This window comes from Pleuronectes platessa, chromosome 24 (genome assembly GCF_947347685.1).
Source record: "Pleuronectes platessa chromosome 24, fPlePla1.1, whole genome shotgun sequence".
Lineage (NCBI taxonomy): Eukaryota > Metazoa > Chordata > Actinopteri > Pleuronectiformes > Pleuronectidae > Pleuronectes > Pleuronectes platessa.
The window spans coordinates 5,310,420-5,332,336 of NC_070649.1; the positions used below are offsets into that span (position 1 = coordinate 5,310,420).

Genomic DNA, 21,917 nt, shown 5'->3' on the forward strand with positions numbered 1-21,917 from the left:
GATGTCACCACTGTGAGGGAGTCGTGCAGCGGGCCCGCCTGATGACGAATGAATGAACAGATGAACGAATGTCTTAACAAAGAAAAGAAAAAGGAAACAGCACCTTTGGGGGAAATTCACTCGGAAGATCCCAAACGTCGACCTACTTGCGGAGGGTGTGTGCATGGAGTCGAACCGTCACCACGCTGACATCCAGTACAATCAATCTCACCCAAAGAGATGGCGACCGGTCGATCGCCGGGACGGTTGTCTTTACACTTTACAGACGATACAAATGCCTTGTTTCATTGTGTGGAGTGAATCGGTGTCAGTGTGTAGTTCATTTTATCTTAAATCACGTCAGAAATGTCCGTGGGTCAATGTCAGAAACACTTATTTTCAACAAAAATAAACCTTTATGCACAAGTTTGTCGTGTTGGTTTGTTGCTGGGGAGGAGTTGAATGTTTCCCTCTCTCTCTCTGGCTGCGGCGTCCAGGTGATTTATGGTGTTTTGCTCCTAAGGCGGTGTGTCTGCCAGGCCCCCGGTGTCGAGCCGCTCCTGCTCCTGCTGTCGGTGACGACACTCTGCCGCTGATTCTGGTCCCGGAGAACCCAAACAAGCATTCATCAAATTCCACATGTCATTAGGGAGCCTATTAGAGGGAGGACACGTGTGGCTCCTGAGCCAAGTGCTTGACTTTGGATTTTTAGAAAGTTACGAGAAAGAGAGAGTGAGGTGATTAAGAAATAAAGTGGAGGTACCTAATAAATAATAAAAAAGTTACTGCAAGTGCCTGTAGAAATATCAAAGAAGTATAGGATGTATGTAAGAATAGTAAGGATTAGTATTATCATGATAATAAGAACTAAATAACTTGTTTTTATATTAATTTATATCATGTATTATGTTTCGGAAACTTACTTTAGTTTCTCTCTGCAGATTATAATGAAAATGCAGTTAAAGCTTAATTAAAACAAGAAGCAACAGGGACACCTGCTAAATAAAACAGCAGTTAATTTTAAATAGTAGTATAGTAAGATGTAAATAATAAGGTAAACATTTATCTTTATAATTAACAAACACCATTATTATATTTTATATAATATATTTGATTGTGTCTTTCCTGCTATTTCTCCATGCAGATTAAAATAATAATTTCTGAAGTGTCTTTATTCAAACGTGATTGAAATGAGTAGCAACAGCGACTCCTGCTGTCATAAACTACAACTGCAGTCGATTCAAAGTTAAAGAAATAACAACAGCGGCACCTGCTGTCATAATGTATAACTCCAGTTCGTTAAAAGTTGGAAAAAAGTAACAACAGCGGCATCTGCTGTCATAATGTATAACTGCAGTTCATTTTTAAAGTATTATTTCGAAGTATTATTACATGTATAAGTAACGTAATTATTGTACATATTATACTAATAGTATATTGCTAATAGTATGTAGTCGTGAGAAAGCTGTATTTATACAGATAATGTATTTAATTCAGAGTAGAATCAGTTCAATGCAAGTTCCCTTTATATTAGCCGAACTGAAAAAGTCCAAACAGCGACGCCTGCTGTCGTAATGTATAACTGCAGTTCATTTTCTCCGTCAGGCGGAACGTTTTCCAAACCTCAGGTCCTAGTTCCTCCCCGGACCTAAATAGAGGTCGTACACATAGCAGGCATGGCGTCCTTCAGCCTCTAACCGACTTTCCTCCGTCTGCTGCGGCTTCTCTTTCCGCTTCTGCTCATTTTATTCCATAAGTCTGAAGATATATTTGATAAAATGGCGACGAGGACCGCGAGTCAACTTCTCCTTCGCCGTAAGTAGCTGCTGGTTTACCGGTGACAGGCTAGCGTTAGCTTGGGAGCTAGCAGGGATAGCTCGTAGCGTCAGGTTGCACCAGTGGATAGAAATACACACAACAGACATCATAGAGACAACAGACGCACAACAGGCATCATAAAGACAGCAGACACACAACAGACATCATAAAGTAGACAGACACACAACAGACAACATTATTATAGACCTAAGACATCATGTCATCACTTGACTCCCTGCAAATTTACCTGTGGGACATTAAAGTAAATTAACCAATCAACCAATCAATGTTCGTCTTGCACTATTCCTGTTTATTGGCGTGATTGACAGTTAATTCAATGATGAGCCAAGAATAAGATGAAACCATAAAAGATGACAATGAGTTGCTTTAAAATATAAATGAAAAGCTATTATAACAACAGAAACTAATACTCAAAAGTAACATAGAAAAAGAAGGAAAAACATATAATAATGATAACACTTTGTTCATGATATACAATTTAAAACATAGATGCAATAAGTTATAGTCTTAAACCCACATATCCCGGTTGACATGTGGTTAGATTGGTCCACAGTCACATGAGAAATAACAAAACTTAATATAGATGTATAATTGGTGACTATCTTTAAAGCTGAACCTCTCTCCTTCTCTCTCTCCTTTTGCTTTTCGAAGGTTATGCGTCCACCGCCGCAGCAGCCGTGCGTCCAACGGCTGCCGCGCTCCGCAGCCAGCGCAACGCCGTCTTCTCCAGAGAGCAGGGCCGGCAGCGAGCTCTGTACCCGCGCATCGAGAAGATCGAGGTGTCCATGCGCGGCCCGGGGCTGGAGGGCACGCTGCTCGTCATGAACAGAGGGATTTCCACTCCGCTGAGCTGTGCCAGACGTAAGTGAGAGGGAATAAAATCAATCTTCAGCTCTGTATGCATGTATTTATGATGTATTGCTTCATGTAAATACTTTCTCATTTGATTCAACTCCTGTTTCCCTCAGACTTGACAGAGCATCATGTGACTAACTCGGCTCTGGCCCTGGTCGATGGGGAGCTCTGGCCGCTGCACCAGCCCCTCACCCGCTCCTGCTCACTCACCCTGCTCTCATTTAAGGACAGTGACCCAACGCTGGTCAACCAGGTACTTTACACATGGAAACTTTTGTAAATGTCAACAAATATAAATATACACAAAATTCCTTCTTTAAAGCCTCTTCTTGTTTAGTCTGGACCAAAATTCCTTCTCGTACTTGCTCCAGTTTACAGTTAACAGTGTCTCATCATATTTTCATTAATCATCTTTGACTTCTCTTGCGCTCTTGGAAGCAGTTAGTAGATTTCATGTGACGAGTGACTCTCCTCTGTCTCGTCCTTCCAGGCCTACTGGCGCTCCTGTGCTGCCATGTTGGGCCAGGTGCTGGAGACGGCCTTTAAGGACAACTACACTGTAGAGCTGCTCAGCTCGCCAGAGGTGCCAGGTAGAGGAGCTCCTCTTCATCTTCATCTCAGTCAATCAGAGAGCAGTAGAACTATTTTTTGACAGAAAAATAGTTTTTATTAACCTTATTTGTATCCACGTCACGTGTTTCTCCAAAGTCACTGTAGGAGCCTTCTGCTGTGATGTGGCCCTCGACCCTCAGCTGGATTCATGGACTCCCTCAGAGGTTTGTGAACTTCTTTCCATCTGCTTCACTTTCCTTATTAATCAATCAAATATCTTTATTTTTGTTTTCATGGTCTGTAGTTTAGTCAAAAGCTTGAAGGCTTTATTTTGACCGTACTTGAGTATTATGATGGTAAACAATATCCTGACAGAGAAACCCTCACAGTCATTGTTTGGCCTGAATACAATAAAATCAAAGCTCCTCCTGTGAACCACGTCTTGTGCCTTTCTCTCCGTCCTCTTGTCTCCAGGAGACGCTGCGCTCCCTGACCCGAGGGGCCCAGCAGCTGATCCACCACGACCTGCCCTGGGAGCCTCTGGAGGTGCTGCCGTCTGTGGCGCTGGAGGTTTTCTCACACAGCAGGTAAATTAGTACTGTTTACCTCAGATACTCCTACTGTACATCTACATAGTCCTACTTCACATGGTCACTGTCGATCCACCACAGCGTTGAACTTTATTTATTTTTTCCCAGATTTAAACAGGAGGAGGTGGAAGAGAAAGCAGCACAAAATCCCAAAGGAACAGTGATGCTCTACAGGTGATATCACAAACTTATGCTCTATAACTTAATTCCCGCCTCATATTCTTAATATACTGTCACTACATTGTGTTATTTATGTATATCTAAAGTGCCCATTATTTGTGTAGATGTGGCGACCATGTGATGTTGAGTGGGGGCCCTCTAGTGGCCAGGACAGGCCAGTGTTCCCAGTACGAGGTGACTGCTCTCCACAGCCTGGGTCAGGGGCCCTGGGGCCTCCAGCGCCGGGCCCAGGGCCTCTCTTTGCCTCTGCAGCTGCAGGTAGGGACACGTGTGATCATGTACAACAGTGATACATATTTTATACACCTACACACACTTTATATTTTTTATTTCATTTACAAAACACATTCTTTATTTTTTCACTTATTCTTGAAGTCTTAATTTCTTCTTGTTTTATTCACTGTTTATCTTTGCGATGGTTTTCCATTCTATTATTAGTCAAATCTATTTTAGCATTGATTAGTAAATGTATCACGTCAGTAAATGGTTCTTCTCAAATCAATGCTCGTCCTTTGATGATGGCTCCGAAGGGTGCGGTGCAGTAAAAGAACTTTACCGGTGTGTTCCCTTGTCTCCAAGTCACGTCCTCTCTCTCTGTCGTCGCAGGCTCACCACACAGTCTGGAGGAAACTGCGGCGGCGAGCAGAGAAACTGGTAAGAACAGCAGAAGTTATCAGTTCTCTACCCGACGCACTCGCTCCCCACCAGTGACCAGGCGAGGGGCTGTTGACTGGATACCCGCTCCACATTCAGCCGGGCTCCCCTCCCCCCCCCGTGCTGCAGCCGCCACTTCCGATTTCACACGGCAGCCAGAGGTTGAGATTTAACGCGGCTATTTTTACTGCTTTTCATTTATATTTTGGCAAAGAAACAAGGGAGGAGAGGCGGCGCGTGCTTCAGGAGAAACCAGGTCTCATGAAGGACAAACCTTTTTTTCTGATCTCAACATCAGAGGCTCGAGATCCAAAGGAGAAGTATTTTTAAAGCTGTGTTTGATCCTGACATTGAGATTGATGCTGCGTCGAATCTGAGGGAGAAGCGTAAATTCTTCACATTAACAACTAGGCTGTGGGTTAATTTTGGACTGAGCCATCTAGGCGAAATATATTTTGCTGCAGCCTTTTTCTGGCATTCTCTGCACATCAGCGATTGCGTAATATGAAGAAAAAAAACATGTACTCATTAATAGACACGCTTGATTTGGCAACTGATGACACGCCGCGCTCTGTGGCCTACATTTTTATTTGCAGATATTCGGTTATTCCAGGGAAATTGAATTAGAACTTTATTGAAGACAAATGTCTGAACGTCACAGTTGGACATTGAATGTGCAGAATGTTTTTGGGATGACGTCTTTCTGGCGTTTTGTTTTTACAAGCCCAGGATTAGCATGCAGCGCTGAAACCCAGTCTGAGAGGACTCTTCCATATTATCACCCGCTGCAGTAATGTTGGCTGCGTGGTGCACGAGATGTGGACAGAGGGCAGTCGTCTCGTCCTCGTCGTCCCTCGGGTTTACAGAGACGCTTATCAGCAGAGTGAAGCACAGATAGAGTCCGTTTGAAGGGCGTTAAAACAACCGTGTGTTCAGCATGTGGAGGAAATGAAACCCAATGCACATACTTTCCCTTCAGCAGCTCGTACATCACCACATGACTGTTTTTATAAAACCACAGGACGCTTGTTTGTCTTGGTTTGTTCAGTGTTCGCCGATAAAAAGCTCCAAGGACACAGTGTTTCCCCATTAATATTCTACAAAGTCCTCAGGGATGATGCACGTAAAGATTAGTTCTGGTTCTGATTATTTCTAGCTCTCATGATAACGCTGTGCTCGTTAATATAAATCCCAGGTCGGTGCAACAAAGTCCAAAAGAGAAAAAGCACCAGCGATTGGATGAGATCTGATATGTTGAGCCACATTATCTGAAAACTTCAGTGTGTGTATATGAAAAGTCGCTAATAGTCCCTGAGTGTGCAGGAGAACTTAATCTGCAAAGTTATGTGCATAAGTAGAGAGAAAAGAGGTTTAAACTCTTCTTTGTGTGTTTAAAATGTCAACAGGTTTGTTGTTTACTCCACCGTCTGCTTGTGTCACTGCACAGAACTCACCACTTACGCCTCTATCAGAGCAGAGAGGCGTGGGCGGGCCCTGCAGCCGGCTGCAGGCAGTGGGGAGGTATGTCCCCCCGACTGCCTCCAGCTGGCGCTCCAACACGGCCGCCCACACCGCAAACAGATTCTCCCAAATTTTCTCTGTGGGGGGGGAAGCATCGTGCTCTGACAACCTCTCCGTGGAAGTGTCCTTTTAAAAGACTGTTTTTAAGCCTTTCTGCTTTATCGAACATTTACAAAAGACCGAAACAGCTCCGAGAGACAATGTAATTATTATTATTAGCGTTGACATTTTCTTGTTTTACACAGGTGGAGCTGCCGAAACCCGAAGAAGTGACTCCACCCTCCCTTCCTGTCTCCGACCCCCCGGCGACGACCTCTGTGTAACCTTCCAAACCCACAGACACACATCGACTTGTGTCCCGCTGTATTGTGTTGTTCAATAAATGTGTAAAACAAACTTGTAACAAAACATTTCCACTCGTCTCTTTCTTACTGAAACTGCAGGGGAACCGTTTCCCTCGACCCCGTTTGTCGTATAAAACACAGACGTCACTGTTGCATTGTGTGCGTTTGTGTTAAAAGTGGTTTTAACACTCCCTGGGGGGTTTATAACTGTACAGCTGATTGAGGGTGTGTAGTAGTGAGCAGACAAAATGGAAATGGAAATGTGTGTGTGTGGGTGTGTGTCAGCAGTTTGCTTAAGAAAAAAAGCGGCGTGTGTTGGGTGAAGGTCAGGCGGCGGCGGCGCAGCTGTTGTGTCTATCGCTGGTCAAACAGGTGGCTCCCAATCCTCCCAGTGTGGATTCGAGGTTTGTTTTTCACTGGGTTTTTTTTTTCTCTCCCAGAATTCCAGCGTGTTGACGAGTTGGAGACGACACAGAAAAACATCCCAGCTACTTTAAAACCTCAGTGAACTGGGAGGCTGTGGTAGTTTGGTACAACTTTCTAATAAGACGCCTTTAAGTTTAATCTCTACTAACAAATGTTGATAATAATTAAAAAGTGAAACAAAGAATGTTCACAGTTTTCCTCCCTGGTCTGTTGTTTATCAAGAAACTCAGTGACCACAACGGACGGATATTCAAGACACAAACTCTCCACTGACCCACATTCACACACACACACACACACATACACACACAATTTGTCAACCTAAATGGAATCCGTGTTTTATTTAGTTTATTTCTGTGTTTCCTTCCCAATGGAAAGACGATTGGTATAATTGTCATAGTGCAAGTCATTTATTAATCATATAAATGGAATTTGAAACTTAAACGACAAAGATAATACTTAAAACATTAATAAAATAAAAGACTAAGTCTAATAATACATGCTCACAAGTGAAGTGTAGAAACGATTTCTGGCCTTTTCCCTCTGCTACCAGTCTTTAGGCTGATTACTTGGCCTGCGTCCACTCGTTCTTTTAACCATTAAAGAAAACCATGAACAGCAACTAAACGTTTAATACAGACGCCTCGTTTGAAAGTGGGACCAGTAGTTTTTACAGGGTGGACTGGTTCAGCTCACCATGTGTGTGTTCACTGTACAGGTGCTTGCACAGACAGCTGGTTATATTTAATCACCACCAATGACATCAAGAAAATTGAGCAGTCGTCCCCCCTCCCCCAGGTTTGACACCCGAGCCCCTGCCCCTGTTTTTTTGTGTGTGTCTGTGTGTTTGTGTGTGTGTGTGTGTGTGTACGAACAAGAAAAGTTCACGTAAAACCAACTTAAAAACCTCTTTTAGTCCAACGTGCGTCTAAAAGCTGTTCCTCACTGATGGAGAAACTTTCTCCTCTGCACTTAAACCAACATTATCTTTCTCAAACTGTGAGTAAACAATCTGGACGGAGAAGTCCCGCTGTGCAGCTGTTCCCCCCACTCAGATGTCCCACCACCCCCACCCACCCCCAGCACACCCCTCACTGTGTGTGAGACACACCCAAGCACATTTGCCCCCCCCAGGACTTACAGCCAGTCACACCAATTCAGATGTTTGAACCAGTGCCCTGAATTTCTCTCCCCTGTGGAATGACTCAAACACGATTCCATTTGAAACGCTACTAACACACAGGGATAATGTGTTCCTCTCAAACTGAAGGTGTGTGTCTGGGTGCTGAGGCCGAGTTGGAGTGTTCCCTAATGAAATCTGGGGTTCAGTCCCACACGTGCTTGGTCAATAGTGATTTACTGGGGAGTCATTGATCTGCAGGAGTCGGGTTAATGAAACCGTCGCTGGTTTATCTCTGTGCCGACAGTTGGTTTAACAAACCTCATCAGATAACTGGATACCCTGCTGCTCCCATTTCAAATCCCCTGGAAGCAGATTCTCTCACGTTCTTAGTCACAAGTCCACCTTTTAAAAGATATTTGGGGTATTTCACATTATTAACAGGAAACTTACTGCTACTATATAGTATTATATATTTAACATCCAGGTATTTAACCTGGATGATGTAAGGTGGCAAGATTTTCTTTTGGGATAACACCACTTCCAATTCAACCTTTCCACACTTATCTTAACTCTGTTTTCCTTTACATTTCCTTATTTGGGTTTTTCTGTTAATATTTGAACTCTTACTATCAAAGGCCCCCTTTGTAAAATGCTTAATGTTGGAAATCATTAGTAAATGCTTCTACATTAAGTTTTTAACAAATGGGTTTTGGTCCATATTGTCTGCAGCCCTTTGCCAAAAGGAAAGTGCTCGTGGGTCTTAAGAGGTTTCACAAAGCCTGCCAACTCAAAGTTTAGTTTAATTAATGGCTCTAATAATAGATTTGTGAAGATTCTAATAAAGCTATTCATTACAAGGGTTCCTGTAAGTAAGTGGTTCATTGATTCACACTCGTTCTAGTCAGAGATAAACCATGTTTTCATCTTGCTTTTGTCCGTTTGGAAGAAAACTGTGGATTTAAATCTGCAGAAAAACTCAGTTCACGTTGTTCAGTTATCTTAGAAAATAGACCGGGGTCAAACCGGGTCCGATTCTGGCTGAGGTGCGACTGTTGCCCTACCCACTTGACCCCCGCGCCGTGGCCATTTGGCAGTGCAGTGCGCGTCTTGGACACGGCGCTGCGCTCTCGGCGCTCGGGCTGAAGGCGCAACCCCGCCCTCCCTCCACCTCCTTCTCCATCTCCGCCTCCACCTCAGCCAGCGAGAGCCGACAGCCCAGAGAGAGAGAGAGAGAGAGAGAGAGAGAGAGAAAGAGAGAGAGGAGTCATTCATCCGCGTCTTCCACAGTCACCGAGGCAGCACAGCCACTCTCCCGCAGCCAGGACACCGGCGTCTCCAGTCTCTCCGCCGCGGCTGTGCGCACCGCTCATCCCCGCTCCCCGCTCCACGCCCCGCCAGCAGCCAGCAGCCAGCAGCCAGCAGCAGCCGCCGCTCCGCGTCCCCGCCGCTCCTCTCCGCCCCTGCGCCGGGCCGGTCCGGTCGCCTCCCTCCCCCCCTGGAGAGCAGGTTCTTCCCTGGAAGCTGGATGAATTATTGGGGAGTTGGGAACAAGTGCGAGAAGAAAGCTGAGGCTCCTCGCTCCGGCCAGGGAAGAAGAGACTCCAGAGTCAGAGTTGTGGACGATGATGGAGGGGACGTCCCTGTATCTGCCTATTGTCGTTTTACTGATGCAATGTAAGTGGCAAATGGAAACTATTCACTCAGGAGAACAACAGTTGCTCTGTCTGTACTTGTGTTGGATCAAATATTATAGGAAAAGGCTGATAAAAATGAGTTTAATGTGTTTTAACTCAGCTTGTCAGGAAATTTAGAATAATTCCCCATGGATCGATGGTTTACCTTATAAAGAGTTCATTTAAAATCAGTACTTGAGACTTTAAATATCTTTAAAAGGAAGATTTTCTTGCTTTTCTGTCGAGTTTTGTGATTTTTTGACTTTATTCCACTGGAACGTTTGTGGCGGAATCACAAAATCTTATGAAATCTTTATTTTTTGAGTATTTCTTCAGAGCCCATCTGTGAGAGTGGGCTGGCGGTGCTGCCAGGCTGTGCTCCCCACTAGTTGGCCCAAAACAAAAGTTGTACATGGCCGGGTGCCACCTATTGGGGTGTGCACAGCCCGGCGGTGGCGGGTGGGCACCCGTGTTTTTCTCTTGGCAGAACCGGTGGTGGCTCCGTGTAGCCTATGAGGTCAGTGGCTGGACTGTAACCAGAAAACGTCACTCTGTGATTTATCATAGCAGGCGGCTGGAGGGAACACAGGGGAATCCAAGTGGAAAAACCTGAGATAAACTGTGTTTGGATGGAGAATAACAGCCTCTAATGTTCCCTGATGATGCTGCTGCTGCTGCGGGCAAACTGTGTGACGTGCTGGAGAAGGGAGTGTTTGTGTAGTTGGGACACCAGGGGAGCAGCAGCAGTGTGACACGGATGCGATGAGACAGTGAGAGTGAGTGATGCACATTTGACTCCACGTTTTGCCACCTGTCAGGTCACAAGTTCACAAAGGTGTCTGTGTGTGTCTGTGTGTGTCTGTGTGTGTGTCCAGTCCTGCTGTGGACCAACTGACAGAAATCACTCATCCTCCAGCTCATTGAAAGATGTAAACAGTGTGAAATGTGTTGACGTCTGTGGCCTGTTTTGTTTTTAAAAAAAAGACCAAAAGTCCAGGAGGAAACACTTTGTGTGCGTCTCTGTGGCCGAAGACCCAAACATCCCCCATCTCAATCTTACACACACACACACACACACACACACCATGTCTGACTGAGACAGCTGTTGCTCACAGGGTTACAGAGAGGCTTTGTTCAGACATACACACACACACACACACACACACACACACACACACAGCGTCCTCTCCCTGTTTGTCCCTGTACCCCCACAGCCTTGAAACGTGTGTCCCTGCCCACATCCACCTTATCTCTGTGACACAGACTCACAGGACACTTCCTACAAGTCCATCTCCCTTCCTCGTCTAATTTGTTCCCTGTTAATTTAAATAAGTGCCTTAATTATTACCGCGCCCGTGCTTTTGACCTCGGCACAGTCCTGGCAACACACCCACCGCGGTCTCTGTAACACTCAGTCCGGACCACGTAATGAGAGTAAAGCTGCGTGCCAAGGAGTGAGCGTGCCATCTTTCTATTTCTGCTCCAGCAGGAGGGTGGCTGCCCCTCTGTGAGTTTTAAGCTGTCGCAGTGTTTGGGTTTGATGCTAATGCCACGCACGGAATGTGTGTGCGCGTGTGTGTTGTCTTTGTTTCTGGCTTTGTGTACATGTTTGTGTTCTTTTTTTTTTTTCAGAAGCACAACAATGCCTCAGTAGAAGCATTTTAATTACCGCGGGGGCCATATCTGATGCCATATTGGAGGGGCCCCCAGAGACCTGCTGCGGCAAAGCAAACGATAAACGTCATTAAAAACTTCACTGAAGCTATTTTCTGACACGTTCACCAGTTTGATTCATACCCGTTAGGAAATATCTTATATTTCTTAATGAGTAAATATAGAAATAATAAACTCAAACTCAAACTAACTAAGCGGTTGCCAGTGTTTCTACCTGGAGGGCTGAAAAGGCTCCGCTCAGCCGTGGCCCATGACCATCTTATCTGTTTGCTGGACTCCGTCCCGCTGGGTCATGGCCCAGGTTCTGGGGCTGATACCAGTAGCCAACACTGGCCCAACTCTGGTAGGGCTGCAGCCAACTGGAGCGGATGAGCCAAGTCTAGCAGCCATATAGGGAAAGATCAGCCCGGGTTTGGGCCCAAGGCGGCCAGCTAATGAATAACATTCCATTAAATGGATTTCTATTAGCAAATCTGAGATTCTTAAGATGTAACGTAACTATGATATTAAGTCGGATTACGTTTCTATCTGCATTTTTAAGATATGTTGGCTTTAATGGGTTCTACTCTGACCCGTATCATAACTCCTCCATTATAAACTCACCTCGAAACCCGACTTTCTTCACTCTCAGTTCAACACAACTCGAGATTCGTCAGGTGTGCGTCGTCATTTACCCACAATGCTCTTCTCCCCCTGCATTGACGTTGACGTGTATTTTTGGAAAAACCATTATCCAGCCCTGGAGAGTACAGCTTGTCTTGTAGGATTATCATTTTTCTATATTTGGATGCCTCGTGCACATCCAGCAGTTGTTTATTCATTGTTTAGATCCACCAGCCACAAGTGAGCAGCAGAGGAGAAACACCGAGGTGGCGTCCAGGGCTCAGCGGGTCAACTTTAGCATGCTCGCTGGCATTCACCTCCTAAATGTGATTAACGTCTCCCGTTGACTTCTTGGACAGCAGAGAGCTCGCCGCACCACGTGAACATTACCCACCAGGCAGTTGTGAAGGGATCTGAAGGGGCCATGTGTTCGTTGTCCGCCTCGACGCCTTCGCAGTTAATTGAGGCCATTGAAGTCGACAGTGTTCGTAGTGGCGGCGGAGCACGGGGGGCGGGGGGGGACCTTGCACACGCGGCGTCCTTGCTCAGTTATGGACGTGTGTGTCAGTCAGTTCAGTGGTTAAGTGCAGGCATGTTGTGAACCCTGCTGCACTTCCTCTCCCTCAAAGAGACGCCCTTCAAGGTGGCAGCAGGCCGGGTCTCACACTATGTGACAGGAGCGTCTCCCCTTTACAGTCCCACTGTCTGAGAGGATCTCCCTCGCCTTCACTCCCGCTCCCTCTTTTATTCATGCTTCTCCGGGTCCCTCGCTAACCCCCCCCCCCATTCCGCCCCTCTGCCAACCTCCAGTCTTACTCCACTCACCCCCCACTCCATTTAATTTGTGTTCTATTCTTAGCGCCCGCTCATCTCTCCTTTTGTCGTTTATTCTCATCCCTTTTTAATCTCATTGTATCTTCCTCCCCCGTTTTGTTCATCCTTCAGTGAGACGCAGCTCCTTGGAGGGTGTCGAGGCGCGTGGGCCAAGGTAGTCGTGGTAATCCCGTTACAGTGCCACGAGTCAACCGAAGGGGGGAGGGGGGAGGGGGGGTGCGTCTGCAGGGAGAGTGTGCAGCTTTAATTCGCTTAGCTCAGAGTTTGACCGAGTGACGCGGGCGTAAATTGAGCCAACGTCAAGAGATGGAAAAAAAAAAATTACTTATGCTGCATTTGGCAGACGACATTATTATTGTATGTCGGCTTTTGTTTATTTAAAAGCCAAATTAAAAATAGCAGCCGTCGTGGAAATTCGAGCGAGAGGGGCCCTGCTTCTACAGCTCCACTTCTATGTAGCACTCCAACATGGCTGCCTTCCTGTTCTCTCTCACACTTCCTGTCCCTTTGTCACCGCTCGCCCCTTCATTGTTCCACGTCACCCTTTCCTTCACTGCAGGGGAAAAACCTCTCAGCTAACAATGGGCCGACAGGAAGCTGGGGAGCTGTGAGTTTCAGGCGAGATCCACATCCGTCGTTGCAGGAACAGCTGCAGTAAAACTGAGCGTGTGAGCAGGAGCGAGTTAATTTATTTATCTGGCGTTTTGCTTTCAAGCGTCTGTGAAGGTGACATCTTCATTGCGCCAAGTCTGAAGTTTGCTGGAAGTTTTCCGTCGCCCTTAACGTTCTGAGTTAGTATCCCTGAGGCCCATCCAACATTTATTATGAGCCGTAATTTCCAAAAAAGCTCCCCCACTTTTCTTAATTTGCAGACGCTTGGGAGATGTCAGGCTTTCACCCTAAGAGCGTTTTTAATGTTCCTGCCGCGTGTCTCTCCCTCAGGTAACCTTCACCCACGACAACAGGGCAATAATCCGCCCTCTAAACCAATCAGCAAACAGGAAAGGCAGCTCCGGTTTCCCCTTCCTGTTTGGATGCGGTTATCAGTGACGCACAGGCGGAAAGAGAGAAACAAATGCAAACAACGCATCGTCCGCCTCACGCTAATGCCCCCTGTGCAGCCGGTTAATCTGGACAAGTCGTTGTTGAGATGCTCGATGACCTTGTCCTAACCTGTGCTTAAGTAAACATACGGCCGGATGCTCCTTAACCCCAGCAGGATTAAAGCCGAGGAGGGAGTAATCCCGCCTCTGCCTCAGATCTCCTGTAGAAAGCTCCACTTGGCCTCCGAGTGCTGCATTCAGCTCAGACCGTAGAGCAGGAGAAACCAGTGACGGCCATTAAGCATCTTCCTCTCGCAATTTGCGGGCAAATGTGGAGCAGTTCACCCAAATCACCTTGACCCCTAATGGATGACGAGCCATATCGGGTTCTGATCTGCTCTCACCCTTCTTTTCATTTGTATCTCCCACTCTCTCTCTCTCTCTCTCTCTCTCTCTCTCTCTCTCTCTCTTCCTCTCCATCATCACCAGGTTCCCCGTCTGTTCCCGTCACCGTGTCGTCCAACAGTCCCAAGGTGGAGGTGCGCGAGTTCTCAGGTGAGGCGGAACACAGCAGCTCCTCTCACATTCTCTCCTGACAGAACAAACCACAAGGCTATAAATAAACCAAGCAGTTTGACAAAAAAAAATAAAAGATCAGGCTTGTCACAGTTGTGCCAAAAATACCTCACTGGTCCCGTTCCCTGTTTTTCAGACGCGGTGCTGTCCTGCAAGTTCCACACGGAGAGAGACCAGCACCCGCGCATCGAGTGGAAGAAGAAGGGGAAAGGGGTTTCCTTCGTGTACTTTGAGGGACACTTCAAAGGTGACCAAGCAGGCCGTCTCTCTTTATCCCCTCGCTGACACACAGGGCATTTGTTTTAATCAGCTTGCAGCACCAGATGGGAGGGGGGGTTGCCACATAGGATGAGAGACAGCGCTGCTGTGATTTGTTGAAACAGGACTGATGGATGAATTGTGAGAGATGTTTTGGCACGGTCAAGGTAGAGAAGTTGAACCTGTCTCTTAACCTTAATCTTTCACCTTTTATGCTCCAGGATGTTGATTTAATGGTCGAAATAAATAATGCATCACACGAGAGCGTCTTTTTATAGACGGGGCTGTTAGCATGGGGGGGGGGGGTTCCATCAAATATGTCAAGGCTTCATAAATGCCTCTGACCGGACGCCCTCTCTTCATTAGCAACGCCACAGCTGATTCACTTAAAAGGTGACATAAATAAAGACGCAGGCCCAGACGCTGGCAGCAGGTATGGTTGTAAATCATGAAAAGGCATCTCACTTAAATTTTCATGTTGGCCGGAGTTGCCACGTGGGGGCGCTCTGCCTGGACACGTTTGCTGGCACATGCTGTAAATGCCCCTTTTAGCCACAACAAATTGCAGACACTCAACAATATCAGTCCCTTTACACACCACATTATTTCTCATATAGATCCGTGAATAAATCTATTGAGAAATCAAGGGAAATGGACATTGGATGTAAATTTTCTGGATCCTCTGTCCCTCTAGGTCCCTTCGAAGGCCGCGCGACCATTGAAGGCGCCACGGTGACCCTGCGGAAGGTGACCCAGGAGGATGCCGGCGAATACCGCTGTGAGATCAGTGCTCCTCAGGACGCCGTCACCCTGGGCGAGACCAACGTGACGCTGAAAGTCCTGGGTACGACGGGGGGGAAAGAAATATCTGACACCTTTTTTGGAGACATTTTGTTCGTCTGATTCTTACCTTTGTCCTTTTTCCTCCAGTGCCCCCCAACACCCCGTCCTGCGAGATCCCCAGCTCGGCGGTGACGGGCTCGGTGGTGAAGCTGCGCTGCCGGGACCAGCAGAGCATCCCGCCCGCCACATACTCCTGGTTCAAGGACAACCTGCAAGTCAGCCAGCCCCGCCACGCCAACGCCACCTATTTAATCAACTCACACACGGGAGTACTGGTAAGAAAGTCTTTTTCAGAAAGTAGAGGCAGGAATGTTTCTGAGGTTCGCCCAAGGACACATGAGAAGAATAAATACTCGAGCTATTTAAATAACTTTTTTTCTAAAAGCAGCTGTAAAAATGTTCCTCCTCTCTTTATGTCTTTAATCTGCAGGAGTTTAAAGCTGTAGCCAAAGAGGACACCGGCCGGTACAGCTGCCTGGCATCCAATGGGGTGGGACTGCCCAAAACGTGCGAGGCCAAGCACATGGCAATAGGTGTGTGTGTGTGTCTGTGTGTGTGTGTGTGTGTGTGTGTGTGTGTGTGTGTGTGTGTGTCTTTTCTCCACATCCTTTCCCTGTTCCCCCCTGACTCCCTTTCAGCACTAGACAAGATCAGAGATGCAGTGGAGAGGAAAAACCCACGAAACTTCCTTCAACCTGCATCTAACATTTGGAAAAGCATTTAAAAAAAAAGATATTTCGGGTCAAATAACATAGTTTAAGACGACACTCTTCCTTAAACTCTACTAATAAATGATATAATGTTCTTAAGGTTAATGCAAGAAACTGTTTTATGATCTTAATAAATTATAGGAAATATTAGCGGAGTGCAAAAACGGGTAGTTACATTAAATATGACCTTGCTCTTAATGTTGCTGTTGGAGTGTTTATTGAATATTTACCACGTCCTGCGGGCAATACATCACAACTGTCTCTGCTCTGTTCTCGCTTGCAGAGGATGTCAACATCACCACCGTGGTGGCGGCTGTGGTGGTGGTCGCCCTGTTGGTCATGGTCTGCAGCTGCGGGGGGCTCCTCCTGCACCGCAACGGATTCTTCAGCCGTAAGTTTGTCTCTTCGGTTCAGCTCCTTCTTCCAGTCTAGTGTGATCTGTGCGTTGGATGAATCAAGATATTGTCTTTAAGCTCTGCCCAAAAAAGAAGTGAATCTCACTGTCTTTTTCTTTTTTGCTTCCACGCTCCTCCTGACTCATCCATCAGCAGGACACAGAGGAAGGTAAGAGCTCTGTGATTGCATTAACATTGATGTGAACACACACACAGGCTAATACCCCACACGCACAGGAGGAGGGAGAGGAGGGAGAGGAGGAGGGCGGCTGGCTTGTTGTTGCACTTAGACTGCGTGTCTGTGTGCTGACTCAGGACTGTATAGAGTGACAGCTGTGGCAGCATGTGTGTGAGTGTGTGTTTGTGTGTGTATTTGTGTGTGTGTGTGTGGGTGTGGGTGTTTTCAAACCCCTGTTACTACTCTTCCTGTGATTGGCGCCAACAGATGTAATAGTCATGGGAAAAGGTTGTTTTCTTTTTTTCACTCAGATGTAACCTGAGATATGCCCCCCCCCTCCCCCCTCCCCTCCCTAATGCAGACAATTACAGGAGGAGAAATAATCTGCACAACATAATTATGGAATAATTAGCTGCTGTTAATCAGCGAGGAGGAAAATATTTGCAGCAGGAAGAGGCGCAGGCAATTAAGCTGATTGGGGCGGCTAATGTGAAATGGATTATTTGGATATTGAAGTGATTGAAGAATGAGATGGCAGCATCACAGAGCCCTGTCCTGCGAACACACCAGAGTGGGCGTCACAGAGCTTGGATGCTCGAGTGGCCGTTGAGCCAGAAACCACTGAGACCTAAATGCGTGTCCTCGTGTGACTGGCCTAACTCGCTTGACTTTATGTTATTTGATTACTGGCTTGTTACCGCGCCGCGTTTTGATGGAGAGTCAGCGCGGAGCTTTTCCTTGAAGCTGATGCGAAAGCTCTTTTGTCTAGGTTAAAGTCTGATGCTTATCCCACTGAGCTAACTGGAGCTGTCAGTGTCAACTTCCTATTTATAGAACGGGCTCCTTCACAAAGACTCAAAGACAATGTGACATGATTTCTGATGCACCAATCGCAGGGAGTTAACAAAGTGTGAATGCGGATCTGGGATGTAGCTCTGGCTTTTAGTGACAAATGGTCCAGGGGACGTGGTTTGAGACACGAATGTTATATCATGCTGGGAAGGACCATGAATCAGTCTCAAATTGTCATTTTGGATCTCGTTAAAATGCTGATGGTGTTTTATAGAAGAAAACACAATTCCTTTCGCTTTAAACAATAGTTCCAAGTGGTTTATATTTCAAAGAAGACACAGATGAGAGCTTTTTGTTTATAATGCAGATTCTTTAATGTATTACGGAGATCTCTAAGGGGCCCAAACTGCAGCCTTGGGGAATTCTGTGTATAAAATACCCTTTTAAAAACAGAAATCCTCAATATGTAGGTGTTGAATGTCACTGACAGCTGCAGTAAAGTCCTGATAGTTGCACAGGACTCGGACATTTAATAGTTGGGTGCTGGATTGCTGCATGTGTTGGCTCACCACTTGACCGGCTCACCGTAGCATTTAGTTCGGCTCTGCTAAATTATGACTGGCTGCATGTCTGTACAGCTTTGCCGCTAGTATATGAAATATTAAATCATTCATGAAGGTATGCTTGAATCTGGGATTTCTGTTTCGTGTCTTCAAGGGATTGTTTGCAGGTTTATAATTTTTTTGAGTTTTTCTGTCGGAAAACTGCAGTTCAGGGGTTTTATCCATTCAGATCCGTGTCTTCAATCTTTATTTTACGAGCTGCAAGGACAAAAAAACTGTGCGTGCAGAGACAATTCACAGTTATACTGCTTGGTAACGTGTTGGACACCGTCTCTCAGAAGAAGCTTAGCTCTCTATCTCCAAATGCAGCAGTAACACACACTTCTCCTAACAGCTTGTAGAATCAAGCTTGATGCAAAAAAACATGTAAAACAAACATGTAAGTCCTTGAAATTCCAACTCAAAGAAATCAAACCTGCACGACCTGAAAATACAAAACAGAAACTACACGTACAAATCAAATATGCAACGATTACAGCGACAAATCCCGTATGTTTTACACACACCGTTTTATGAATGATAAGATATTCCATACCACTTCATAAAAGCATGGTGTGCAGTGAGAGTCCGACTCGACACCCTTGTTGTTGACCCTTTTTAAAGCCCACACGCTGGCCCCCACAGGTCCTTTTGGATCTCCCAGTGTCATGGTGCAGCCCACATCAGCAGCCAAACCCTGCACAGAACAGAGGACACGTGAGTGTGACGCACAGACAAGCCGACAGACGGACGAGGGCAAACTAACAGCAATGATGCTTTGAATCTTAAATGCCGGCTAACGCCAAGTTCTCAATACAGGAAGTAAAAGTTTGATTTGGGTAAATAGACCTGAGCTACTGGTCCTGTCAGTAAGACAAGAAATTGGGTGGTGGATAACCCCCAGAAAATTTTTATGGATTAAACAAGACACATGTTTTTGACCTTTTTTACTATACTATTGTGTTTTTAAGGCCATAACTATACTTTGATGTTGATACGTGGTTTTGGTATCAATAAAACGAGTATAGCTTTTGCATTTTTGGGATGTTTTCTTCACCTTTCTAGAGTAAAATAACTCGTCTTTTTCCCTCCGTACACACAGTATTATATTAAAAGTAGAATCTCAAACTACGCTCTCCCCACTTTAACACTGTCCTGCTCAGTCTGGCTCTTCTTTTTACCCAATGGGAGGCTTGCAGTGTATGATGTGCATTATTTATGCGGGGAAAGATATGAGTCAGGATACAGCTGTCCGCCTCGGGTTTCTCCTCTTCTCTGCAACTGTGTCAAACTGTCCGATGTGCTTACCATGCCTTTTGTCTTTCAGGTCCAATGTCAACTACGTCCCTCCGCCCCAAGAAGTGAGTGTTTCCTTTTTTCATTTCTTCTCTTCCTCCCTGCATCTCCTCCTCATGTTGAGTGGTACTTTACCCAATGAATGTCACTGTTTTTGATTGAAACCACAACAGATTTCAAACCCTTATTTTGTCTGTGTCTCTCAGCCCCAGGATTTTAAACACACCCAGTCGTTCATGCTCTGAGAAGCTGGCCTTTCTTTGAGGAGACGTCACCCTCGTGATAACGGTGCCAACACTGGATTCTCTGATTTAGTTTTGTCTTTCTCTGGACCCTGAATGAGCTCTTGATCTTCCACCACATGCTAATTTCACTCTTCCTTCCTCTACCGCTCCCTCTCGGACGGGTTTACGAAAAGCAAAACTGCAAGGCTTCTTACTCTCCTGCTTTGCTGTGTGGCTCGACTCTTGTCATTGATGTGTTCTGCTCTTATGGGATTAAGTAGTTTCATGGCCCTCTGCTCCCCCCTGGTGGTCAGATACAGAAACTACTGGAGACTTAAACTAACTTTTCTTCCCTCTGCAGGCCACTTATTTACGTCTGATTTGTTTTACCAAAGACTGACAGTTAAATCTAAAAGGACATTTAGAATCTTTGTTTGAAAAAGTGAATCATCACATGGGAATTTCTCGTTAAAGCCATAGGGAATGAGCAGTTCAGTCGACTCCAACATTAATGCAGTTTACCTCAGCCAGTATTGTCTTCTGTAATACTTCCCAGGGGCCACAGTGCCACAAAAGACCCTCGTGGTCTTGTAAGAATACAAACGCAGACAAAGCCAGTCCGGAAGAACAGGAAGCCACTCCAGCCAATTCTATTGAGACCAACCCCATTCCATCCTGATGTGCCTGCATGGTCTTTTTATACATATATACAAATATATATATATATATATAAATATATATATACCTTGTGCCTTTTAATTTGTCTGTCATGTATCTATGAAACACAGCTTTTTGTAAAGAATTTGCCTTACTTTTTTCTGTCTTTATATTTTTGTGCCACTGTTTATCAAAAATTGAGTGTCTGTTTTTAGACAGTGTGTGAATGGATTGTTCAGAGTTTTATTTGAATGGTGTATCAGTAATAAAGTTTTTTCTATTCAAAACTGCACTGCTGTTATTGTTGTCTTTAGTTACCCTGCAGTAGAAGGGATTCCTAATATGCAACGATCAAATCCAAATGACAATAGGTTAGTATGTCGTCTGAAAACTGAAAAAAAGGTTTTGCTCCACCAGACTGCGCTACTTGGTCAGACACCTGCTGTTTCCTTCTAGAAGCTTCTCCTCTAAAGTCCAGCTCTCAATGCAAACCACCAATGATCTGTTGAAGTCCAACGCTCAGAGCAAAGACTTGAGGACCCGAAGAGACAGAAGTGTGTGTCTGGTCATGTAGCTCAGTCCTATAGAGGATAGACTTGCAAACCTAAAGGCCTTGAGTTTGATTCTTATGAAAGTCCATCCTTTAACAAGCGGAGCTACTTGACCAGAGACACACAAACCTACTTCTTTGAGTTTTCAAGTCCTACTCAATGAGACTGAGTGGAATTATGAAGTTATACACATGAAAGACTTGGGAACCCAAAGAAAGAGACTTGTGTGAGTCTGGTCAAGTAGCTCAGCTTCTTAGAAGATGGAATCTCATAATAATCAAGCCCATCACTTAAGACTGCTGAGTCCATCCACCATCAGACTGAGCAACTTGGTCAGGATAAAGAACGTTCTGGGTCCAAAGCTCATTTAACTCGTTTTCTCAAGAGAAAATGCACTATACATATAGAACGTCCGTTACTCCCATTCCATCGTCCTTCTGTAGCATAGAGGAAAGGCTACAGGTCTTGATAGCAGAAGGTTCTTGGTTCAAAACCTGCTATGATCGGCTTTAAGATCTCTTGTAAAAATTGTACTCTACATAGAGCATACAGCTTTATGGCTCTAATGGTTAGAAGCCTGCCTCATACACCCTTGCCCCCGGGCCCAAGTCTCTCAGTTAGAGGATGTACTTATACGTCTGAGAATGTGGGTTCAAATGTTCAAAGAAACTTCAAGCAGGTGTTTTATGAAGTGGCTCAGATGGTTAGAAGGTTGACCCGTAGATTGTGGGCCATGAGTTCAATTCTTGCATCGGCCAAGCAATTTTCAACGCCCAAACCCAGAGCAAATAGTCAAAGCTTCAAAGAAAGCATAAATGATTGTCCAGTTGCATGGCTCAAATGGTTAGAAGCCTGCCTCATAGACCCTTGGACCTGAGTTCGAGTCTTGGAGTTAGAGGATGTACTGATACATCGGGGAATGTTAAACTTGAAATTTATCAGGAT

The 21,917-nt window shown here is 45.5% G+C and overlaps 2 protein-coding genes across 2 annotated transcripts; both read left to right on the top strand.

Annotated features, from left to right (window-relative positions):
- The first annotated feature begins 1,593 nt into the window (after nt 1-1,593).
- mrpl39 (mitochondrial ribosomal protein L39) lies at nt 1,594-6,566 on the top strand. The gene is made up of 10 exons (XM_053417528.1): nt 1,594-1,794; nt 2,470-2,679; nt 2,787-2,926; nt 3,164-3,263; nt 3,382-3,449; nt 3,700-3,812; nt 3,924-3,989; nt 4,100-4,253; nt 4,602-4,649; nt 6,416-6,566. The coding sequence occupies exons 1-10, from the start codon at nt 1,758-1,760 to the stop codon at nt 6,491-6,493; spliced, it is 1,014 nt and encodes a 337-aa protein (XP_053273503.1). The 5' UTR covers nt 1,594-1,757; the 3' UTR covers nt 6,494-6,566.
- Nucleotides 6,567-9,588: 3,022 nt separating this feature from the next.
- On the top strand, nt 9,589-20,711 carry jam2a (junctional adhesion molecule 2a). The gene is given in 12 exon segments (XM_053417414.1): nt 9,589-9,641; nt 9,643-9,737; nt 14,380-14,445; nt 14,603-14,713; nt 15,419-15,568; nt 15,655-15,842; nt 15,998-16,100; nt 16,561-16,668; nt 16,826-16,841; nt 18,890-18,961; nt 19,572-19,605; nt 19,747-20,711. Coding segments are annotated over 12 exon segments (1,035 nt in total). The 3' UTR covers nt 19,786-20,711.
- Nucleotides 20,712-21,917: the final 1,206 nt, after the last annotated feature.